Raw genomic sequence first — 24,666 nt, 5'->3', positions numbered from 1 at the left:
GGTTTCACCATGTTGGCCAGGATGGTCTTGAACATCTAACCTTGTGATTCGCCCACCTCAGCCTCCCAAAGTGCTGGGATTACAGGCGTGAGCCACCTCGACCGGCCTCCCAATCACCAAGTTCTATTAATTCTGCTTCCTAAACAGATCTTCCAAATCTGTCCTCCCCTCATCACCACTATATATGTCAAGTTACCATCTTTTCTCTCCTAAACCAATGCAAAAGTCTCCTGGCCACGGCTTGCTCCCTGCAATCCATCTTAGACCCTGAGGTCAAGTGATTTTTCAGTACAGAAGCTTTTCTACTTACAATGAGTTATATCTGGATAAACCTATCCATTATAAATTTAGAATACTGTAAGGCAGAAGCACATCTTCAACTATGATATTTTCAACTTAAAATGGGTTTATCTGATATAACTGCATCATAAGGAAAGGAGCATACCGAATCATTTTGTACCATCATAAAGTTGAAAAATCCTAAGTCGAACCATCATGAGTTGGGGACTGCTTGTAGGCAAAATCGTTTTATTTCCCTGCTAAAACACTTTCAATGATTTCTCGCTGCCCTTGGGCTGGTCTGTACTCTGTTTTATGAGGTCTCTCTCCCTCTCCAGCCTCTCCTCTTCCCCAATCTGGGCTGCTGTAGAACTGGACCTTGTTTGTACTCTCTCTTGCCTCCGGACTTTTGTACCCACTGTTCCCTATTTGGAACACTCTTTTAGCCTCCCCTTCCCTTCTCTTGGTTAAGTCTTCCCGTTTTAGGTATCAGTTTAGACATTACACCCTCTCGGAAGAAGCCTTCCCAGACTGCAAGAGTAGGTTAGCTACCCCTGCTGTATGTTGCCATAGTGTACTCCACTCCACCATGGTCACCTTATCACAGTTCCTTTCATTGCCTACTCTATTGCCTGGCTTCCTGACTAGACTAAAAAATCTCCGAACAGCATCCAACCTTATCAACAATGTATCCATAGCACCTCACAGAGTACCTGACACCTAGTAAAGCAATCAATATTTGTTGTAAGACTGAATAAATATAAAGCCATTTTTGCTTTTCAATCCATCCAAAATGCACCCTTTTCTCAAAATGTACCTTGGCTGACAGGAACCAAGAAATAGCTACAAAGCTGTGTATTTTGCTTGGTTACAAAGTGGGAGAGAGACTGCTAGTGAGACACAGGGACTCTTTAAGCGTTAATTTCCTCATCTGTAAGATAGAAATAGTAAAATTTTCCTCACGTAATTCAATAAACAATAGCTACTATATCAGGATGCCAATTCCCCAATAATGATAGAACTTGTGTAGAAGACTCAAGTTCATGACTGAAACTGCCCACCAGGTGGCAGTATTAACCTGGACTGGTCCTGTTCCACTTCCACTGCAGCGCAAGACCAGCAGTCATGGAAAAGCAAAAGGTACAACCTGGGCTGCTTCCTTAGAGCTTTGGGTGGAATTGGGTAGGGGCAGAAACAACTCAGAGATGGGCATATGACAAGAAGGCCTCATGTTTCTTATCCTCCTCCTTTTCTCATCCCAGGCTTCTCCCAGACACTGTTGATGCTGAGGAATAAGCATTTTCTGGCTTACTGTTCACAGTGGAGGGAGTTTCTCCCCTTTTAGATAAGTTTTTATCCCACCAGAGCTTTCTGCTTCCATTTCCAGGACAGACTGTGTTAAAAAAAAAAAAAAAAAAAAAAAAAGAGGCAAATTTGCTTTCTCAGACTGCACAGAGCATCTCATTATTTTGGGAAGCCCCATGGCCACCTCTTTCTGGGACATGAGGCATGGTGGGAGCCAGAATTATTCTTGGCTATAGATTTCATTCATCCTTTTCCACCTTGATTTCAATGAATGAGTTCAAGTCAGGACAGCAGGTTTTGTGGGGTTGGTCAAAAGATGGGGAGACAGATGCATTCTCATCTCCTCCCTCATCTTCCTCTTCTTGGAAATTAGGATTATAAAGTTCTGGTGGAAGAAGCTGGGCTTCAGCAGAAGGCAGTCTGTCTGAGGGGGGCCCATACACACGGTTGGCTTTGGTGCCATGCTTAGAGTTAGCATCCAGATGGTAGCAGAGCTCTGTGAGGCGCTGGGCCCGGAAACGGGGAGGGCGGGCCACCCACACACCTGGCTCGTTAAGACTGTCCTCTTCATCTGACATCAGCTCCTCTGTCACATCCTTCCACAGACGTTGGTCCTCAGGTCCAAAATGCCTCATGATACTGGATCGGTTGGCAAAAAGCTAAGGTAGGAGCCCAGGACATAGATTAGGAAGATAAACATTCTATGGATTAGATTTGGGGAAAAGGTTTGGTGCGGAAGGCTGTGTAAAATCTGTGCCTAAGAGAACCCAGTCCCCAAGTCAGATCTTAGCACTGGCTCACTGTTCTTCTTTATCTCCCTCCATTCCTGACTCTCAACCCTATTCTCAGATGCCCTGTCCTCTGGCCCTTCCCACTGTGGCACATTAGGGTTTAGAAGTTAGCATCTTGAAAGAAAGGCCTAGAAACCTACCCGATATCGGCGACTTCGAAGTTTCTTCTCCTCTTTTTCCTTCAAGCCTTTAAAGGGGTTCAGGGAGTTGCGGTACTCACGCCTTTTAGTAAGGAAGTAGGCCACACATGCTCCTGGCAGGGAGGGAAAGAAGGAAGCAAGAAGCAGGGTCCTTTAGAGTAGTGGTCTTTAGCTCATTTTTCTGCCCTAACACTATTGAATGGGAGGTTGGGGATCTCTATTTAGATGATGGGCTTTCTTGGCATAGCCATCAGCATCTATTCACTCCTCTTTGGTTTAGCTTTCTTTTTATTTATTTTATTATGATTTCGTTAAGAGACAAGGTCTTGCTCTGTTGCCCAGGCTGGAGGGCAGTGGTGTGGTCATAGCTCACTGCAGCCTCTTACTCCTGGGCTTCAGTGATCCTCCAGCCTCAGCCTCCTGAGCGGCTGGGCCTACAGGTGCACATCACCATGTCTGGCTAATTGGTTTAGCTTTCTTTGCCCACCTCCATCTCCAACACTAACTCCTCCCAAATATCTCCCACTGGAAACAGACAACTCCAATTGATTCCTTCTGTGTCTCCCTGCTTCCTCCACCAAATAAAACCTACCCCTTTTTGGCTGTGGTGGCTCACAGTAATTCCAACATTTTGGGAGGCCTCCTGCTGAGGCAGGAGGATTGCTTGAACCCAGGAGTTTGAGACCAACCTGGGAAACATAGTGAGACCCAGTATTTATTTAAAATAAAATAGGGGCCGGGCACGGTGGCTCACGCCTGTAATCCCAGCACTTTGGGAGGCCGAGGCAGGTGGATCACGAGGTCAAGAGATCGAGACCATCCTGGTCAACATGATGAAACCAGCCGGGCGCAGTCCTGTAATCCCAACACTTTGGGAGGCCGAGGAGGGTGGATCACGAGGTCAAGAGATCGAGACCATCCTGGTCAACATGGTGAAACCCCATCTCTACTAAAAATACAAAAAAATTAGCTGGGCATGGTGGCACGTGCCTGTAATCCCAGCTACTCAGGAGGCTGAGGCAGGAGAATTGCCTGAACCCAGGAGGCGGAGGTTGCAGTGAGCCGAGATCGCGCCATTGCACACCAGCCTGGGTAACAAGAGTGAAACTGTCTCAGAAAAACCAACCAACCAACCAACAAACAAACAAACAAAAAAACATGGTGAAACCCCGTCTCTACTAAAAATACAAAAAATTAGCTGGGCATGGTGGCACGTGCCTGTAATCCCAGCTACTCAGGAGGCTGAGGCATGAGAATTGCCTGAACCCAGGAGGCAGAGGTTGCGGTGAGCCAAGATCGTGCCATTGCACTCCAGCCTGGGTAACAAGAGTGAAACTTCGTCTCCAAAAAAAATAATAATAAAATAAAATAAACATTTTTAAACTCCTGGGATGGTGGCTCACACCTGTAATCCTAGCACTTTGGGAGGCCGAGGTGGGTGGATCACGAGGTCAGGAGTTCGAGACCAGCCTGACTAACATGATGAAACCCTGTCTCTACTAAAAACACAAAAATTAGCCAGGCGTGGTGGTGTACACGTGTAATCCCAGCTACTCAGGAGGCTGAGGGTGAAGAACTGCTTGAACCTAAGAGTGGAGGTTGCAGTGAGTCGAGCACTCCAGCCTAGGTGACAGAGTGAGACTCTGTCTCAAAAAAAAAAAAAATTAAAAAATAAAAACAACAAAAATCTACCCCTATTGCCACTCTGATGGATGATTACAAGTATTTTTTCTTTTTTTGGAAACAAGGTTTGGCTCTGTTGCCCAGGCTGGAGTTCAGTGGCATGATCTCGGCTCACTGCACCCTCTGCCTCGCAGGCGCAAGCAATCTTGCCATCTCAGCCTCCCAAGTAACTAGGACTACGTGGTGCATGCCACTACGCCCAGTTAATTTTTGTTATTTTTGTTTGTTTGTTTTTGGTAAAGCTGGGGTTTTGCCGTGTTGCCCATGCTAGTCTTGAACTTCTGGGCTCAAGCAATCCTCCTGCCATGGCCTCCCAAAGTGCTGGGATTACAGGAATGAGCCACAGTAGCTGGCCCTACAAGCACTTTTTCAGCAGAAGCTTTCATAATATTTCACCGTTAGCTACAAATAACAAAAGAGAGCAAGGAAAGAGAAAGCCTGGGAAATAATATTTAGGGACCAAAGGGCAGGCCTGGCTTCTGAACATAACACCTCCTCATAACACCTTAGATTCAAGACCTGCATAAACAGAATGCATGGTGGTGTTCTAGCTCTTTCCTTCTCTCATTTTCATTTCAGACTGAGAGGGAAATAAACAGGCAATTTGAGATAATTCTATGAATATATTGTAGGTGAGAACAACCAAAAAAATGCTTCAAATCCACTATTTTCAAAACCACCTAAATCATCTCTATTATTCCTCTTCTCCTCTGACCAAGAAAAGGGAGGGGGAGGAGAGGGGAAGAAAGGATGGCATAGGAGTTAAACCCGTTTTTCTCACCTTTTAGCTCCTTATCAGTGTAATTGTGGGGACTGGTCACCAGCTCTTGCTTGAGCTTTTCCAGAAGAAACTTCACTACTGAAATATTCCAAGAGGACTTGATGCTGCCACAAAGAGAAGAGAATGAATAAGGCTGTCAGTTTTGTAAGAGCCAGACACACAGAAATACCCAGCACCAATCAACTTGGTGGCAAATCCCTCCATGGCCTAAGAAGGTATGGTGAGATCAAAGCCTTAGTCTTATTGCTGGATTGGAGCATCCCCCTCTGCTTCCCTGTCCTTAGCAAAGTACCTTCTCATTCTTTTCCCTTAAGGGGATCATACCTTTCAGACCCATTGAATCTTTTGTCATTGGTGATGTGGTTATGCACATTGTGGACCAGTTTCTAGGGGGAAAAAAAAGAAAATGCAATCAAGCCAAGAGTGGATATTATGAAAACTCTCCTGTGGTACCTAGGGTAAAAAGGCATTGTCCCTAAGGGACTCTCTGAATCCTTCCCATAGCCTAGGTACCATTTCTATAGATGCCTTTTCTAAGCCGAGAGCCTATCCAAGGTACTATTTCAAATGGAGCCTTCATGTGATGTGTGTCAAGATTCCAGGATCATCCCTGGCCTTACTTCCGCTCCTGAGTAATGTGATCACTAGAGCAGAGGGTCTCAAACATTTCCATGAATATACCCGATAGCAACGAGAAAGCAGGTATATATCAGCAGGAGTACTGCGAGTGAACATTTCTTTTTTCTTTCTTTCATTTTTTTTTTTTTTGAGATGGAGTCTTGCTCTGTTGCCCAGGCTGGAGTGTAGTGGCATGATCTTGGCTCAGTACAATCTCCTCCTCCTGGGTTCATGCAATTCTCCCACCTCAGCCTCCCAAGTAGCTGGGACTATGGGCACTTGCCATCATGCCTGGCTAATTTTTGTATTTTTGTAGAGATGAGGTTTCACCATGTTGGACAGGCTGGTCTTGAACTCCTGAGCTCAGATGATCCACCTGCCTCTCCCTCCTAAAGTGCTGGGATTACAGGTGTGAGCCACCACACTGGCCGAGTGAACATTTCTTTTCTTTTTTTTTTTTTTTTGCGATGGAGTTTCGCTCTTGTTACCCAGGCTGGAGTGCAATGGCACGATCTTGGCTCACCACAACCTCCGTCTCCTGGGTTCAAGCAATTCTCCTGCCTCAGCCTCCTGAGTAGCTGGGATTACAGGCATGCACCACCATGCCCAGCTAATTTTTTGTATTTTTAGTAGAGACAGGGTTTCACCATGTTGACCAGGATGGTCTCGATCTCTTGACCTCGTGATCTACCCGCCTTGGCCTCCCAAAGTGCTGGGATTACAGGCATGAGCCACCACGCCCGGCCCAAACATTTCTTGAAGTCCCCTACTCTTGCACATTTAAAGTTTTTCTTCAGAAGTTATCTGTATTTCTTTTAATATAAAAATGTCTTCTGGAACCTTCTTTTTTTTTCTTGAAACAGTCTCACTCTGTTGCCAGGTTGGAGTGTGGTGACATGATCTTGGCTCACTGCAACCTCCACCTCCTGGGTTCAAGCAATTCTCCTGCCTCAGCCTCCCAAGTAGCAGGACTATAGGCGTGCGCCACCATGCCCAGCTAATTTTTGTATTTTTAGTAGAGACAGGGTTTCACCATGTTGACCAAGATGGTCTCGATCGCTTGACCTCGTGATCCACCTGCCTCTGCCTCCCAAAGTGCTGGGATTACAGGCGTGAGCCACTACGCCCAGCCATCTTCTGGAATCTTCTAATAAAGTTGACCCAGGAAAAAGCCCTGGATTTGTCTGTGGTTTTATATATCTCCTCATGCGTTACCATAAATCTCAGGAGTATATGCACCAGGGTCTAAAAAACAGAAATCTAAAATAACAGAAATGTGAATCAGAAAGAACCATGGAGACTGTATTACCCAATCTCCCTTTCACATCATTAAACAGGTTGTTTCTCTGCTTTGCTTATACATGTCTAATGATGGGCTCTCCATTCTGAGTCAGCTTATACTATTGAACATTTCTACTTGTTAAAAAGTTTTGCCTTAGATGCTTCATATCTGTTCCCAGTTTTGACCATAATAGCACCTGAAATATTTATTTATTTATTTATTTATTTATTGAAACAGAGTCTTGCTCTTTTGCCCAGGCTGGAGTACAGTGATCTTGGCTCACTGCAACCTCCACCTCCCAGGTCCAAGAGATTCTCTTACCTCAGCCTCCCAAATTGCTGGGATTACAAGCGCGTGCCACCACACCCAGCTAATTTTTGTATTTTTGGTAGAGACAGAGTTTCACCATGTTGGCCAGGCTAGTCTTGAATGCCCGACCTCAGGTAAAGATTTGCCCACCTTGGCCTCCCAGAGTGCTGGGATTACCGATGTGAGCCACCCTACCCAGCCCTAATGCAGGATTTTACATTTCCTTCAATTAAGTTTAGTTGTGTTGTTTCTGATTATATTTTCATCCCAAATTCCCTTAGTCAGTGGAAGTTACCCAGTCCCAAACTGACAGATTCATATCCTGATCTGAGGACTTTTCAGCTCCATATTCAGAAATCCCCAATTTATCCTTCTACCTCTATGGCTGATTGACCATACCAACTTAAGAAAGTATTGTCAACTTTTTTTGGCTATGGTCTCCACTCTGTAAAAAGGACATTATTATACTAGCTGCATATTCAACATAGTTACTTTACCTTTTAGTAATCCACACTTAAGGAATCACAAAGGAATCAGTGAGTGTTTCAGAAAGTATTTGGGAGAGTTTCAAAAAAAAAAAAAGGAAAAAAGGGAGTTACATAGTTTCTAACTCAAGTGGCTTGGAAGAGATCAGCTGATAAAAATCAAACCAGGCTTGATGTGGAAAGGGAAAATACTCTAGACAATAAGTGGGAGGACTGTAAAGGCTTTTGGCTCACCTACCTACTGAATGAGCTAAAAATATTTTCCCAAGGAGTGGCTGGGATCTGCCGCATTCCAAAGAATTAAGAATTCTGGTTTGATCCTTTTCGTTCACAGGATCCCTAGCAGCAATCCTCAAGAGCCCCAGAAAATTGGAGCGATGCCTCTTTGATTCCATCTCAGAGCTAAAGATTGGAACAACGGTCCCTCCCCCTTTAAACCCACAGTCTGCCACAAGAACATTTTAAACCTTCCTTTGTGATGGGCAGCAAAACTCCCTAACTGGTCCTCCAGATCCTTCTCTAGCACAAAATGGAGCATGATGGTGAGTGAGCATTACTATCCTTCCTGTAGGCGCTCAGTTCCACCACTCTCCTAAGGGAAGGAAGAAGCCAGGCCTCAACACTGTACCTCTCTCTGGAGGCAGCAGGCACAAGTAGAATGGAAGTGATGAAAAATCCTGCTTTTATGCAAATTGTAACTATAAACTCATTACAGCCAATAAGAACATTATATGGCTAAAGAATATCTCCAGCCGGGCACAGTGGCTCACGCCTGTAATCCCAACACTTCGAAAGGCCAAGGTGGGTAGATGCCTGAGCTCAGGAGTTCAAGACCAGCCTGGCCAACATGGCAAAACCCCATCTCTACTAAAATACAAAACTTAGCCAGGTGTGGTAGTGCATGCCTATAATCCCAGCTACTTGGGAGGCTGAGGCAAGAGAATCACTTGAACCCAGGAGGCGGAGGTTGCAGTGAGCTGAAATCATGCCACTGTACTCCAGCCTGGGCAACAGAGCAAGAGTTTGTTTCAAAATAATAATAATAATATCCCATGGTTGTCAGAAAGAAGCATTTGTGAGACAAGCCTGGACAACATGGTGAAACTCCGTCTCTACTGAAAATACAAAAAATTAGCCAGGTGTGGTAGTACACACCTATAATCCCAGCTACTTGGGAGGCTGAAACAGGAGATCACTTGAGCCTGGGAAGTCGAAGCTGCAGTGAGCCTTGATCACACCACTACACTCCAGCCTGGGCAATGGGAGTGAGACCCCATCTCAAGAAAGAAAGAAAAAAAAAGCTTTTGGGTACAGAGTTGATCCCTTTAAGGTTGGTCACTTTAAAGGTTTCTCAGCTTCTTCACTATTGGCATTTTGAGCTGGATAATTGTTATGGGGCTGTCGTGTGCACTGTAGGATGTGTAGCAGAACACCCACTAGATGTCAGTAGCATTCTCCTTCCCCTGCCCCTACCCACCCACCAGTTGTAATAACCACAAATGTCTCCAGATGTTTCCAAATGTCCCTTGGGGGCAAAATCACCCCAGGTTGAGAACTACTGCCCTAGAAGTTCTCTAGGTTTGGTCAGCTGCCAGGCTGGTGACTCCCAGCTCAGCAGGATGTTCTCCCGGCTCCCAGCCACTCTGACAAGGTTTCAGGCAGACCTGTTCAGGCCAGTCCCTTCCTAGCTAAGAGCTCTTAGAATGACTGGAATCTCCAAATCTCTATAACTGAGCTGAAGGTCTAGTGACTCTGCATCTTTGAAGCTTGAGACTACCTCAGGACAGCTTTACTTGCTTTTCCACCCAAGGGCCCTTGCCACTTACTCTGCACACTAGCTTAATTTGCAGGCAATTTCCAGAGTTACCCTTTGGAGATCAATCTGCTTAATGCCTTAAAGATCTTCTCATCAGGATTATTAGAACACTGGGAAGGCCACACATGGTGGCTCATGCCTGTAATCCCAGTACTTTGGGAGGCCAAGGTGGGTGGATCACCTGAGGTCAGGAGTTCGAGACCAGTCTGGCCAACATGATAAAACCCAGTCTCTACTAAAAATACAAAAATCAGCTGGGCCTGGTGGCAGGCACCTGTAATCCCAGCTACTCAGGAGGCTGAGGGAGGAGAATCGCTTGAATCTGGGAGGCAGAGGTTGCACTGAGCCGAGATGGTGCCATTGCACTCCAGCCTGGGAGACAGAGCGAGACTTTATCTCAAAGAAAAAAAAGAAAGAAAAAACATCGGGAGATATGATATAAAGGAAGATATCACATTATCTAGAAAAGCCTAAAAGTTTGATATTTAGCAGGGGGACTTCCAATCCCTAGTGCTATGGAATAACCTCTCTCCTTGTCCCTCCCACTCCAGTAGGATTCAGTATAGTATTCATTCAATATGGGAGGCCTAAAATCAACCCACCCTTCACTCTTCACTTATCTTGCCAGACTGAAGAAAAATTTATAGAAATTGAGCTCACTCACAGAAAGTACCAGATCCCGCTTGCGCCTGGAGTTCTTCTGCCGACTTCCTCTGGTCCTGCATGGGGAAACGGTCAGCCCTAGAGAGTGTCTCAGCTCCCCAGTGCTCCCAGGGCCTGACTCTTCCAAGGCACTGTCCAGCGCAGTATCGGAATTGAGCATGTCCTCAGGGCGAGGTGGTGGCAGCTTGGTTCCATTTTCTGGTCCTGTCTCTGAGGTTGCCCGCTGGATTGCCAGTTGTGTGGCTGATGAGAGTTGCTTGGCATAAGCAGGGACCAGCACTCGCTGTACTGCACCCTCAGAGGCCACATAATCATCCACCAGCTAAGAACATAAAAAAGAATAGCCTATTAGCCAGCCAGGCTTAGGGGAACCTGCTTAACCATCATTCTTTGGCCAAGGATAGTGAACAGAAAATAGAAAGAAGGGGGGACTGTAGCACAGTCTTTAATGGTCAATGGCTTGTTTCTCTGGGACTCCTATGAGTGTTGGGCAAATACTTCTTGTGTGTACAGGGTCTCTCATGTTGGGTTGTTACTGTAGGGCTGCTCACAAGGACAAAGCATGTTTCTGACAACGTTTATGAATAGTCTTTTATGAATTGCTCTTGGATATAAGAAATGTAGCTAGGTAAGTGTTTTGTCTGAAGGGGTTGGGAGAAGAAGTGATAAGAAAGAAATCAAGCAAGAGAAGGAGTAAAAAACTAAAACAGTAACAACAATAAAGAGACATAAAAGAAAAATGAGCAAAGGAGGAAGATACAAGGTCAGAAATCCCTAGAGAGACTGGCAGCAACAGCTCCCCTCACCTACCCTCCATTCCCAGGGTCAGCCCATGCCCTCACCTTGATCCTATCCTGGTCACATTCGACTGTCACAGCCCCTGACATCTACCTGATTGCCTGTGCCCTCACTCAAGGACATACAGAGCTGGGAAAGGAAGGAGGGAGCAAGGGAAAGAGAGGAAGAAAGGAGGGGGGATTTCTGCAGTCAAGAAAACAAAACAGTGAAACTGGACACACACACACACACACACACACACACACACAGAGAGGGAGGGAGGGAGGGAGGGAGAGAGAGAGAGAGAGAGAGAGAGAAAGAAGCGGGGGAGGAGACTGAGATTTATAGACCTGTGAGCTGCTTTCTGCGCTGTGAAATCTAATTCCATCCTGTCAGCTTGGAAGCCTCAAAGAACCCACAGCTCAGGGCAATGCCTGGCCTGGTACCCTCCTGCCTCCCACCTTCCAGGTCCTCCTCCCTTGGGCTGGAACCACTGAGAGTCCTGACCAGCCACAGACTGGGGTGAGCAGCAGTGGCCATTACCCATATGGCTGTGCCTTCAGGAGAGCAATGACCAGTTGCTGTGTTACACTGGAAGGGGAGAGAGGGGTTTATGTATTCATTTCTCAGATCCAGCAGATGGGCTGGGAGTTTCATCCCTCCAATCTACCCTGTGTGTTCTGCTCCTTTACTATTTACTGGGTGTCTATGCCTTGTTGTAGGGGGAGGAGAAAAAGAGAGGGCAGACGGAGAATAAGGTGGAGGAGAGCTGATAGAACTCCCACCTTCTCTCAAGTGGCATCACATCTGTTATTTTCCTATCTCTAAGATTTCTATAGTTGCTCCATCTCCTCTTCATACTTCCACGTGTGACATTCTGCAGTTCTTACTCTACTCAGCCAGGATTTTCCTGCTCATATGGCCCTTAAGCAGTAAAGAAACTGAAATAGCACAATGTGCATCCATGTCTTTTCCTGCTCATAAAATATGTTTGCTTGCTTCCTTCTTTTCTTCCCTCTTTCTCCCTAAATGTTATTCTCTTACTGTTAGCACTCAGTTGGCCATTTCTTTTTCTCATTTCCCATTTTATTTCCTTTCCTCTACCTCCTTCCCGCCTTACCTCATAGTCTGTCTCCTGTGATGTAGATTCTGTCCCCACGTAAACTCACCTTTCTTCTGTGCTTCCTTTTTTCACTTTGTCTCCTCCCTCAGCACTTCATTTCTACTTGTCTCTTTCCCTCCCTCTGCCTGTCTTCTATTATCTTTATCTTTGTCTTCTCACTTCTTCCTCCTCTCTCCACCTCTGCCTTTCTCCTCTGTACATTCCCATCTTTCTTTGTACTGAATTCCTCTTGGCAAGCAGAGGGTCCGGGATAAAATATGAATGAGCCGTCTGTGCACGGCAGGCATCCTCGCCAGGAGAGGCAGAGCCCATGGAGCAGCCGAGACAGCTGTGGAGGAGAAGGTGCCATGCGGAGCTATTGAGAGAGAGGGAAGGGCACCCCGTCACTATACACACACCAAAAAATGACTTTCTGCCAAAGACGCTGAGGGTTCAGGAAGAAAATATGAGAGCTGACTATCACTGAAGGAAAAGGAAACTTGGTTTATCACAAATAGAAAGAAAAGGTTTAAAGATGGAAAGAAAAGAAGAGAAAGGAAAAAGAGTGAAAGGCCAGGAAAAGCACTTAGGAGCAACAGCCCCTGCTGCCATACTCACAGGATTGAGCAGGGGGGCCCCCTCGCTGGCAGCCAGCGTGCACCCTGGGAGCCGCATGTCCTTCTGAGTTGCTGGGAAGCCCAAAGGCCCGGGCCCTACCGAGGCTGCTCCCAGCTGCCGCAGCTCCTCAATCACCACCTGCACGCCGCTGCCCACGCTGTCACACTCCTCTTCCACGGCAGACAGAGCCCTGAAGGCTTCCCCGGGACTCTCCTTGAGAGGCCCAGGCTCCTCAGGTGGGGAACTATGTGCCCGGCTTTCCCCATCTTCATCAGGGGTGGACACTTTCCCTTGCCTCAGCTCGCCCACTTCCTCCTGGAGACGTTTTAACAACTCATTGTTGGCCCTGGCAAGACCCAGAGCGGCTTCAGCCAAACCCACTGCCTTATCCACCCGCTGGTAGATAATATGCAGGAGCTGCTCCGAGCTCTGAACAGCCAGGCCATGTCCAGTCACTGTGATGGGGGTGCTGGGAGGAGGATTCCCGCCCTCGGAGCCTGCGTTGCCCCCACTAGTCTCACTCCTACAGGTGCAGCAGCAGCATCTGGCCTCGCTGCCACTGGGAGGGGAGAAGAGAATGGTAGCACTGAAGGACATGGCGGTTGGGGCAGTAACAACACGCTTATACTGCTGGGTCGCTCCAACAGGTAGGAAGCATCAACTTCTCTGGACTCACTTTCCTTTGTCAGTGAGGGTGGTCAGAGGAGCCCAGGCCCCAAGCTGAAGGGTCTGTGAAAGAGGAGTAGACAAGCCATGAAGCACACTGTCCGTGGCAGCCTCTCCTCAGACTGCAGAAGGGAGACAGGTGCCTTCTATTTGCAGATCCTGTGTTCTCCTAGCACATCTCAACCAAGGCCTTCCTGATTAATGGTTTCAGAGGGTAGAGAGCATCCCTTCTGCCCCCGGCATGGAACCCCCCACCAGTGCAACCTAAGGAACAGGGAATGGATTCAGAAGGACCTACCGGCATCTGGAAAGATTACAAAATTAAGGAAGAAAATGTAGATCTGTCTTCTCCTCCTCCTCACCATCTTTACTGTAATAATGGTACTGCATTTCATTGCTTTGACATTGTTCCTTAAGGAGTTCAGAACACTTTACGTAAGTTACCTCATCTGCACAACAGCTACAGGAAACACACATTTCCCCAGGATCAGAGAAGAGACATGCAGAGAAGTTATATGTCTTTTTCAAGGTTGGAAGAAGACAGCAGAATCCAGTTATTGCTACTTTCAATGTAGTATTTTTTTTTAATCTGATACCACTTTTTGTTGACATTAACAATCATGACAATCATGATTCTAACCTCTCTACAATTTTCATACAAATGTATTCAGAGTAAGACTCCTAAGTAAGGAATACATCCATCACTGCATTCCTTAGCATGTCACCAACTTCTCACTATTACATCATTAATGCTTTAGGGATGAGGGTAGGGAAATGAAATGAAAATCTAGATTATGGAATTGAGCTGGGGTAACCCAGGGCTGCACAGTCCCCTTTCTCATATAGCTGTATACCTGGGCCACCAGCCTCTGTAAAAGAAACTAGCTGTCCTGAATCTTCCAGCCAGTAGCCCAGAGAAATCACCTCTGGGGTCCCTTATCTTCATTTCTCGTGCTTCTTAAGGGTGGATCCAAAACGCAACAGGAATGTCTGAACAGCTATGCTGTCACTTTGCCTGCATGATCAGCCCCCCTAAAAGAAGCAACCAGGCCGGTCACAGTGGCTCACGCCTATAATCCCAGCACTTTGGGAGGCCGAGGCGGGTGGATCACGAGGTCAAGAGATCGAGACCATCCCGGTCAACATGGGGAAACCCTGTCTCTACTAAAAATACAAAAATTAGCTGGGCACTGTGGCACATGCCTGTAGTCCCAGCTACTCAGGAGGCTGAGGCAGGAGAATTGCTTGAACCCAGGAGGCGGAGGTTGCGGTGAGCCAAGATCACACCATTGCACTCCAGCCTGGGTAACAAGAGCGAAACTCCATCTCAAAAAAAAAAAAAAAAAAAAAAGGAGAAACCAGAATGTCAGTGATAACTAAACTGCCTTTCTTTTAAATTACTGTAGTTAAGCAAGTAAACTACTCTAGGAGAGAAAAAAGGGGGAAGGAAGTTGATCTGTACCACTGAGAACACTCCAAGGAACTTAATAAATATTGTCATTTTCTAAATGATACTTGATTGTAGAAAAAAAATCCTTCTGATGCTCCATAAGTGACAAAACCTTAAGTATGTTTACAATTTCCCTAAGAGATGCATTTCTCTCTTACACTGTAAATTAAAACATCACAATTAAAAAGAGAGGAGGGAAAAAAAAGAGAGAGAGAGAAGAGGGGCCGGGTGGAGTGGCTCACCCCTGAAATCCCAGAACTTTGGGAGGCTGAGGCAGGTGGATCACCTGAGGTCAGGAGTTCAAGACCAGCCTGGCCAAACTGGTGATACACCATCTCTACTAAAAAATACAAAAATTAGCTGGGTGTGGTAGCAGGTGCCTATAATCCCAGCTACTTGGGAGGCTGAGGCAGGAGAATCACTTGAACCTGGGAGACGGAGGTTACAGTGAGCTGAGATCACGCCAGTATACTCTAGCCTTGGTGACAGAGCAAGACTCCATCTCAAAAAAAAAAAAAGAAAAAAAAAGGAGAGGAGGGGCCAGGCACAGTGGCTCACGCCTGTAATTTCAGCAATTTGGGAAGTTGAGGCGGGTGGATCACCTGTGGTCAGGAGTTCAAGACCAGACTAACACGGTGAAACCTCGTCTCTGCTAAAAACACAAAAGTTAGCTGGGCATAGTGGCGCATGTCTGTAATCCCAGCTACTTAGGAGACTGAGGCAGGAGAATCTCTTGAACCCAGGAGGTGGAGGTTGCAGTGAGCTGAGATCACACCGTTGCACTCCAGCCTCTGTCTCAACAAGAACAACAACAAAAAAGCCAGGTGCGGTGGCTCACACTTGTAATCCCAGCACTTTGGGAGGCTGAGGCAGGCGGATCACCTGAGGTTGGGAGTTCAAGACCAGCCCCTGAGGTCGGGAGTTCAAGACCAGCCTGACCAACATGAAGAAACCCTGTCCCTACTAAAAAGACAAAATTAGCTGGGCATGGAGGTGCATGCCTGTAATCCCAGCTACTCGGGAGGCAGAGGTTGCGGTGAGCCAAGATCATGCCATTGCACTCCAGCCTGAGCAACAAGAGCAAAACTCCATCTCAATTAAAAAAAAAAAAAAAAAAAGGAGAAGAGGGGCTTAGGAGAATTTTCTATATATTGAGGGTTTTCTTTTTCTGTTTTTTAAATAGGCAATCTCATTTCAGAAACAGGCAATATCAATGCCTCTGAGGTACTAAAACAGAAATCTGACGATGCATTTTAATTACATTTGGTTATTAAAGTATAGTCTTTAATTTGCTCTTTCCACCCTTTATATCAGAGAAACAGCTTTTTCTGTGCCAGATACTCACTTCTCACAAGAACTTAACTCAAATCCATTTACAGCCTCCTTGTCATTAGAGTCACTGGGAGGCACAGCTAAACCTGAAACTAAAGGTTAAACCAAATTAAAACTAAAGGTTAAAGGAAAGCACTAAACGATTCTATGTCAATTTATAGATGAATCATTTACGTATTCTTTTCCTTCCTAAATAAGGGCCTACACTGCTCCTGCAGGACTTTTTCTTTTTAATTCTTTCTATAATGTACATTATGCAGCAAGTTTGCTCTTAAACATGGATGCTGTGGGCAAAAGAATGTTTTGGTGATAGTAAATGATAGTATTCAAATGCTTGCCAGCTGGGTTCAGTATTTGTAAAGTCAGTAATTAAGATGAATCAGGTTGGGACACTGGGCGAGTTGTCTAACTCCTTTCTGGTATCAAACTCTCTTGCCTCATACACTTACTCTTTCTTGCAAGAGGCCTTTATTCCTGCCAGTGATATGCCTTCCTCAAGCTCTTCCCCTCTACTTTATTTTTATTTATTTTTAATTTTTTTTTAGACAGAATCTTGCTCTGTCGCCCAGGCTACAGTGCAGTGGTGAGATCTTGACTCACTGCAACCTCCACCTCCCAGGTTCAAGCAATTCTCCTGCCTCAGCCTCCCGAGTAGCTGGGATTACAGGCGCACACCACTAGATATGGCTAATTTTTGTATTTTTAGTAGAGACAGGGTTTAGTAGAGACGGGGTTTCGCCATGTTGGGTAGGCTGGCCTCAAACACCTGACCTCAGGTGATCCACCCACCTCAGCTTCCCCAAAGTGTTGGGATTACAGGTGTGAGCCACTGCACCTGGCCCCCTCTTCTTTAAATAGTCTTTCCTTGGTCTTCTTTCCAAAAGAGTGCTGTACTGCAGGTTAAAAAAATAAATGGGTGGCCGGGCATGGTAGCTCACACATATAATCCCAACACTTTGGGAGGCGGAGGCAGGTGGATAACTTGAGGTCAGTAGTTCGGGAACAGCCTGGCTAACATGGTGTAACCCTGTCTCTACTGAAAATACAAAAATTTGCTGGCCATAGTGATACACGCCTGTAATCCCAGCTACTCAGTAGGCAGAGGGAGGAGAATTGCTTGAACCCAGGAGGCAATGAAACGAGACTCTATCTCAAAAAAAAAGTGAGGTTCTCCTCTGGCCGCACCACTTATGAGCTATGTGAACATAAGTAAATTATTTCACTTTTCGGAGTCCAAGTCTTCTCATCCCTGTCTACTTTGAGTGTTTTTTGTGAAGATTATACATAATATATGTAAGGCACCTATAGAGTGCTGGCACATGGTCAGTGCTCCACTAGAAATGGCTGGATGATATTATGATTATTCCTGTAAACTTTTGTGTTCCCACCCTAGACACCCATCCTGATTCCTTAATCTTTTTTTTTTTTTTTTTTTAAAGAGACATGGTTTAGCTGGGCACGGTGGTGCGTGCCTGTAATCCCAGCTACTCAGGAGGCTGAGGCAGGAGAATTGCCTGAACCCAGGAGGCAGAGGTTGCGGTGAGCCGAGATCGCGCCATTGCACTCCAGCCTGGGTAACAAGAGCGAAACTCCGTCTCAAAAAAATAAAATAAAAAATAAAAAAATAAAAAAATAAAAGAGACATGGTTTTGCTATGTTGCCCAGGTTAGTCTTCAACTCCTGGCCTCAAGTGATTCTCCCGCCTCAGCCTCTTGAGTAGCTGGGCTCACAGGTGTGAACCACCACCTTAACTCCTGATTCTCTAATTTCGAATACAATGCAATGGCTTGAAATAGAATTTGGGGAAAACTGCCCCTAAATTTATATTGAATTTCTAAGAAATAATAAATTCCTCAAGTCTATGAGGAGGCATTTCTAGGTATAAAAACTTCTATGATGCAAATTAGAAAGGTAATTGAGAAAACAGAGTATTTGCAATTTACTTGCTATCATGACCTGGTCTGAGACTAAGGATAATATTTTATGCTAGTTTTTAATGCTAAATGTATTTTCCTATTGTGAGTTCAATTTTTTCCTCAGTTTCTTTTCTGCTTTTCTACTTTGTGTATTACCATACTATGTCCATTTTAAACCATCACATTCAGGGCAACAAATAGTTGTTTTATTGAATTAACCTGCCTTTAAAAACCTGGTACAGTGTGGCTGAGCACAATGGGCATTCAAATAATTCTTTTTTGGTTTCCATGGACACTATTGCTGACTTAATTTCCCAGCCTCTTGCCATAGTCTCTCACCTAAACTCTAAGACATGGAAATAAATTGGTATCAGCAGGTAATAAACAAGTATTTCACATTAGATTTACTAACCAGGTAACTACTTGAGTGCTGGATAAATGACTCAAAGCAAAACATTAATTTCATTAGCTGCATATATCCCCATTAAAGAAAGTGAGCTGGTGGGCGGGGGGAAGTGTTTCTAGGTTCATATATATATATATATATATATGAAAAAATATATTTTTTTGTTTTTGAGATGGAGCCTTGCTCTGTTGCCTAGGCTGGAGTGCAAAGGTGCGATCTTGGCTGACTGCAACCTCCTCTCTTCTGCCTCAGTCTCCCAAGTAGCTGGTATTACAGGTGTGCACCACCACCCCTGACTAATGAATCCTGACTTCAGTGATCTGCCCACCTCAGCTTCCCAAAATGCTGGGATTACAGGCATGAGCCACTGTGCCCAGCCTAAAAAAATTTTTATACGTATGGCCGTGTTAAAGGATGATCCACCAAAATGGACTGCACCTACTAAGTACTCAAATGAAGAGAAGACACAGTCTCCACCTACAAGGCACTTACAGTGTATTTGAGATGGGAATGTCTAAAGAACATGGGATGTTCTAAACATGGACTATCTAAAAAACAAAGTGAAATACACACAAGTCCTAATAATATGGTATAGATTGAAAAATTTCTGAGGAGTTATTTCAAAATAATGGAAAGATTAACAAAATGAAATTATACTGAGAAAGAAGTCTTAAAGAAAAGCTTCCACTTGAGACTTGAGCAATGTATAAGATGAACTGATAGGGTAGTAAGACATTCTAGAGAAAAAAAAATTACAAGACTTAACAGGGTACATGTCAGAAGTCATAGGTAAGGAGAAGAGACAGAGGTATAGAGATGGAGTATAGAGATAGTTGGTTAAAGACAACTGCAAGATTATAAGCCTGAGAGTAACAGGATGGTACCACCACCACTAGCAGAATGACAGAAATGAGGCAGTTGAGAGGAAATACCATGGCCAGGCGTGGCTCATGCCTGTAATCCCAGCACTTTGGGAGAAGAGGATCGCTTGAGCCCAGTAGTCTGAGACCAACGTGGGCAGCATAGCGAAACCCACTCTCTAAAAAATAAAAAGAGAGGAGACACCAGTATGTTAGAGAAGAAATGTATTTATTTAACATTTTAAATTTCAACTGATGGCAACATGTCTAAGAAGAAAGTCCTGAAAACAACTGATTAGGTCTAAAAAACAGAAAAAGATCTTCAATATCATGACTAGTTGCCAACATACATAACAGTAGATGTCACACTTAGGCTTGCAAAAAAGATATGCATTTGGGGTTCATTTCAGTATTGGTCTAATTTAAATACATGTGAAATGAGCCTTACATATTAAAAATGTACTTTTTAATACTTTTGGTATTTTTCATAAATATTTAGATAACAAAGAAAGAAAATTCATCTCCTTTAGACAGACAGTTCAGGGTGAGACTGTCCATAATTTTAACTATCCCTTTCCTCCCAAGTCACATTTTTGTTAGGATTAAATATATCACACTCTTGGCAGTTCCCTTTCTTGCTTTCTCCCCATTCTGAGTTTGAATTTTCTGCATGACTGAGTTCACCTCCAAACTATGAAAAATAAAAGTTTTCTCACTATTTAATAGATGTGTATGATATGGTATCACTCAGATGATATATGTTTTTATAATGGGCCCTTGACTCATTCAGGGTCATGCTAGCAATAGACTTCCTTAAATGTGATTACTGAAAGCATGGCAATTCATATCATAATCTTCATTTTAAGAAATAAATAAGGAAAACGGCCACTTAAAGCTCTTGCTGTGTTGGTCAGTCCTACTACCCCACTTCAAGGTGCAAAATGGTTCACGTGTCAAAAGATTCTCTCAAAACCTATTTCTATCAGAAATGAGCTCCTTATCAAGCAGCAGGTAAGTAAATACCATAAAATACTATTTTCCCACATTTTAAAAGACTGACTTGTTTGATGATCTGCCAAAAATACAAGACCTTATTTTTAGGGGTAAAAAAGAGAATTGTAGACCCAGAAGGCCGAATGGGGTCTTAAAAGGATTCCATGTAATCTGAAAATTCCATGTATATTTCTATAGGAGGATGAGAATTTTTAACCCAGCATAGAACAGTCCCTTTTATTTACATTTGCTAAAGTGAACGTTGGTAAGATTAGTATTTCCGGTTTCAGGTTTCCCTAATGTAAAGGACTCACTGCATTTATGGAGAAACTGAAAAATGAAAAAGTAGCTCCTAAAACTCTCTCTTGTGCCAGTGAGAACTTGGTAAATGTTAGTTGATTAAATATTAGTCAAAGATGACAAGGTGGACCTTAGGGACAGCAGAATCATTTCCGATGGGTCAGTGTGATTCAGCTACGGGAAGGGCGATCGCAGCGACGCGGGCGGCAGAGATCGGCCACTGCTCTCGAGGCCGCAGGGGACAGGGCGACTCGTCACTGTGCCCAACCATACAGTGTGCTCTTGGAGTCCCGGGTAAAGGGGGTCATTCCTGGGAGGGCTGCGGAGAGCAGAGTGGCCGGAGGGGCGGCTGGGGATCTCGCCGGGGAGGTAGACTACGTAGCCCCGAGCTTTGAGACTTGGGCTGGGGCAGCGATCGCCGTGAGAACTGACGCGGAGGTGCCACTTAGCAGCCCTACGGGTGCTCTACCGCGTGTGCCCCACGCTAACGCACGGGCTGACTCAGCGAAGCCGGGGCGGGCGCGCGGGAGACAGAAGAATCCGCAGGGCCTACCCGTGTACCCGGCCGGCGCGCGCACGCGGGGAGACACCGCCCTGCTTGCCTTCTGACTCCCGGTGATTGGTGGTTACAAGATGGTAGGAGAGCAGGGCTACGGACACTATTGGCTGGAAGCAACAGTCACTCAAAAAGCCAGGGATGGGAGGGGCCTCCTCAGGGAGGGACAAGACAGAGAGACTTTTTCAAGGCCGTCAGACGCCATCTTTAGCTTGTTTTTGTTTACTTGCTTTTGTTCTCTGCTGTTCACAAAGCTGCGTGTACACGATTATAAGCACAGTGGCCACAGATCGGCTTCACCCATTGGGTGGTGGACGACTTTTAGTTACTGCTGGCCTTGGTTACATTTCTTTCAGATGTCACCTGCGAACTATCAGTTCCTCATAGTTCAAAGAAGTTTCCAATACAGGGGCCCCAAGGATTCCCAGGCAAATTAAGAGTTTAGTTTTGCTTTGCTTTGGAAGGCCAAGCCAATGATACATATATGCGACGAATTCTTCCCTTTCTTAGAAAGAAAAAGCAAGAACAGTGGATATGAGCCTACGTTCCTGGATGTAGAAAAAAAATAGCTTAGGAAATCAGGGACGGGCTCTGCACTGTTCTAGGGAGAGTGTTCCCTATTTTTTGAGAAGCTAAAAAGTGAGGTAAAAAGTATATGTGATGACCTATAGTGATGTGGAAAAGAGTTAAAAAGGGTAAAACTCCATTAAAGAGTCCCATCACTAGCCCAACGTAGTGGCTCACGCCTGTAATCTCAGCACTTTGGGAGGCTGAGGAGGGCAAATCACCTGAGGTTGGAAGTTCGAGACCAGCCTGACCAACATGGTGAAACCCTGTCTCTACTAAAAATACAAAAATTAGCCAGGCGTGGTGGCGCATGCCTGTAATCCCAGCTACTCAGGAGGCTGAGGCACAAGAATCGCTTGAACCCAGGAGGCAGAGGTTGCAGTGAACCAAGATCGCACCATTGCACTCCAGCCTGGGCAACAAGAGGAAAACTTCGTCTTAAAAAAAAAAAAAAATCCCATCACTGCTGAGGTCACAAAAGTCACTAGAATCTGACTAGGTTTCAAAGAAATGCAGGTCTGAACTTGAATGATCCACAGTCGAGCCAGTATTTATTAAGCACTGGTCTGACTTGAATTGTTAGAGAATAAAAATATACTTTAGCACAAGCAAGAAACCCAGAAAGCCCAAACAGGGTCACTTTTGTTATAAATTTGTACAAGTAATTTTATTGCAGTCAGTATTCAGGAGTTAAATACTGCTTGAAATAGAGTAGGATGCTAGCTGAGTAATAGAAATGCATTATTACACAGAGGTTTTGTTGTAATGGAATTTAAATTCCACAGTAGATCCTTTTTTTAATCTTGTGGTTGCTACTGCATTTGTGACATTCCAGTTTCTCCCTCAACAACCCATATACGACCTATGTTTTCACTTCAATCTGCAAATACAAATTTGGATACCAGAATGAAGTGAGAATAGGGTTCCTATAAAACAGGAGGCTCTGCTCTGAGAGCCTGTTTTTCTCTAATTCACATACTTTTTTTCTGTGACTCTCAGAAATGGGGAGAATGCTTTTCATTCTAAAAACGCAACATGATAACCAAAAGGCATTTCTTATCCCTTCTATTATTTGCCTTTGCCTCCTCTTGACTCCCCATCATCATCACCATGAATAGTTTTTGAGAATTAAACTCGACTGGATTTTTTTGCTAATACTTTGCTAGCTGTGGAGCTTTTCAAATAAATTCCAACCAATAAACGACCATTTTGTCAAAAAGCCAAGAAATAACTTCCCTTCTGAACATACCAACCAAACCACATATAACGGCCAAAATATACACAGCTGTACATTTAAGAACATGAGACAATAAAAATTAAAACCACTTAGGCAAAACAGTCACTGAAGGCTTTGAACCACAGATTCAATAAATTGCCTACTCTCATTTGCCACAGGGACTATATACTCCTTGGCAATTACTTATTCATTCTGATCCTTGAGGAGCAGAAAAAATATAGTAAATGCACATAGAAAGTGCCTAAGTATGCTAAGCATAGGATTTCTTCTAAGCTCTGCTTTGCACACAAAACGTTTTGATCACATTTGGGAAGACAACAGAAAAAAAATTCACATCCTAGGGGATACTTTGCACACATAAAACCAGAGATATTTATCATTTTGAAAATAAAATCTGATATGGCACATATACACACATGTTGTACATATACACAAAGAATAACCCCCAAGTTATAACTTTACAAAATTATTTGCTTGAAACACACGCACACACACACACAAATGTTCTAATGAAAATGTGTGTGAGACACACTGTAAGAAGGTCTTTCCCCTTTCTCTAGCCATATGAATGTCTCCATTATAATATCCCAACATTAACCTAATGGCCTTGGACAATTGCCACATCCCAGCCACTTGGTTTTGGTTCTGGGGGGTGGGTGTGTGAAAAGCACCCAAACGGCTTTGTGAGGGAGCCTCAAATCTCTCTCTGCTTCCTTCGATTCTGCCTGTAGCAGAAATTTACATTAGCCCTTCAGCCCGCTTAAAAAAATCTGTACTTCCCGAGCGGCTAAATTTTTAAAGTCCCTCAACCACAAAAATTTACCAGTTCTTAAAATGTGATTTAAAAAAAGAAAGAAAAAACTATAAATTTGGCTGGAAACGGTTGTACACGGCCATCCTGCTTCTCAACTTCTTGGTATATTTAAAACCTTTACCAGGAAAAAGAAAGAGGAAGAGAGACAGAAAAAGAAATGGGGGAAAGAGCAAATTTCCCTTAGCAACAGTTTCCTCACCCCAGCACTGCTATAGATCTCTATTTTTAAAAAATTTGAAAACACACACAAGATTAAGGAGGAAAAAAAATGGAAAAAGGATACTCGAAGGTCGTATGGCTCTTTGTATTCGTGTGTGTGCAAAAAGGAGGACTCGCGTAGCCGGAGCGGGCAAGCCCCGCCCCTGCCGGGACGCCCGCCCGGATTGGCCGCCTGCGGCCGCTCCGGCGCCCCGCCTGCAAGCACACGCGCCGCGCCCGAAGCGCCAACCCCGGAGGGGGGGCCCCTGAGGGCCGCCCGACTCCCGACCCTCAACCTCCCCGGACGTTGGCAGCCCCACTCGCACCTAACCCCTTCCCACCTCTCTCCCTTTCACTTTCTCATCGTCTTCTCACCTTTTCCCATGTTTTTTTTCTCTGTGAAACAAGGCCCAGTCACCAGCATAACAATCCAGTGAGCGAACTCCGGACACTTAGTTAAATTGTGTTAACTGGTCAGTAACATTCTAGACTGCGACTAATCATCAGGGACTTGGTGCGTGGGCCCCACTCCGGGTTTCCAGGTGTGGGTCACGTCTGTTGCTTAACACCCCCACGTTTAAATGAACATTCACGTATGGAACATCTTTCCGGAGAGAGGCGAAGTAGTCTTACACTTCGGGGATTGTTTTTGCACAGCCCGAGTTCCCAATTTCTCTACCTGGCTCAGACCATATTCTCAAGAAACTAAAATGGCTCCTCTT

General features: G+C 44.9%; 1 protein-coding gene across 5 annotated transcripts; it reads right to left on the bottom strand.

Moving 5' to 3' along the window:
* Nucleotides 1-1,712: 1,712 nt before the first annotated feature.
* On the bottom strand, nucleotides 1,713-24,072 carry CUNH14orf93 (chromosome unknown C14orf93 homolog). 5 transcript variants are annotated; one of them, XM_064374763.1, is made up of 7 exons: nucleotides 24,030-24,072; nucleotides 12,650-13,619; nucleotides 10,154-10,474; nucleotides 5,304-5,365; nucleotides 4,980-5,083; nucleotides 2,516-2,628; nucleotides 1,713-2,243 (listed from the first exon to the last, which is right to left on the bottom strand). In XM_064374763.1, exons 2-7 carry the CDS (start codon nucleotides 13,244-13,246, stop codon nucleotides 1,824-1,826), a joined length of 1,617 nt encoding a protein of 538 aa, XP_064230833.1. In that variant the 5' UTR covers nucleotides 13,247-13,619; nucleotides 24,030-24,072; the 3' UTR covers nucleotides 1,713-1,823. The 5 variants fall into 5 exon arrangements, with proteins under 5 accessions (XP_064230833.1, XP_012322231.1, XP_064230834.1 ...); XM_012466808.2 differs by lacking the exon at nucleotides 24,030-24,072 and adding an exon at nucleotides 23,946-24,027 and having other exon boundaries at nucleotides 12,650-13,378; XM_064374764.1 differs by lacking the exon at nucleotides 24,030-24,072 and adding an exon at nucleotides 23,946-23,997 and having other exon boundaries at nucleotides 12,650-13,726.
* Between the last annotated feature and the right edge of the window lie 594 nt (nucleotides 24,073-24,666).

This window comes from Aotus nancymaae, unplaced genomic scaffold (genome assembly GCF_030222135.1).
Source record: "Aotus nancymaae isolate 86718 unplaced genomic scaffold, 86718_ANA_hifiasm-v0.15.2.pri h1tg000011l, whole genome shotgun sequence".
In the NCBI taxonomy this organism is placed as follows: Eukaryota; Metazoa; Chordata; class Mammalia; order Primates; family Aotidae; genus Aotus; species Aotus nancymaae.
Note: the sequence above shows the minus strand (reverse complement) of the source record. Positions and strands in the feature narration are given on the sequence as shown.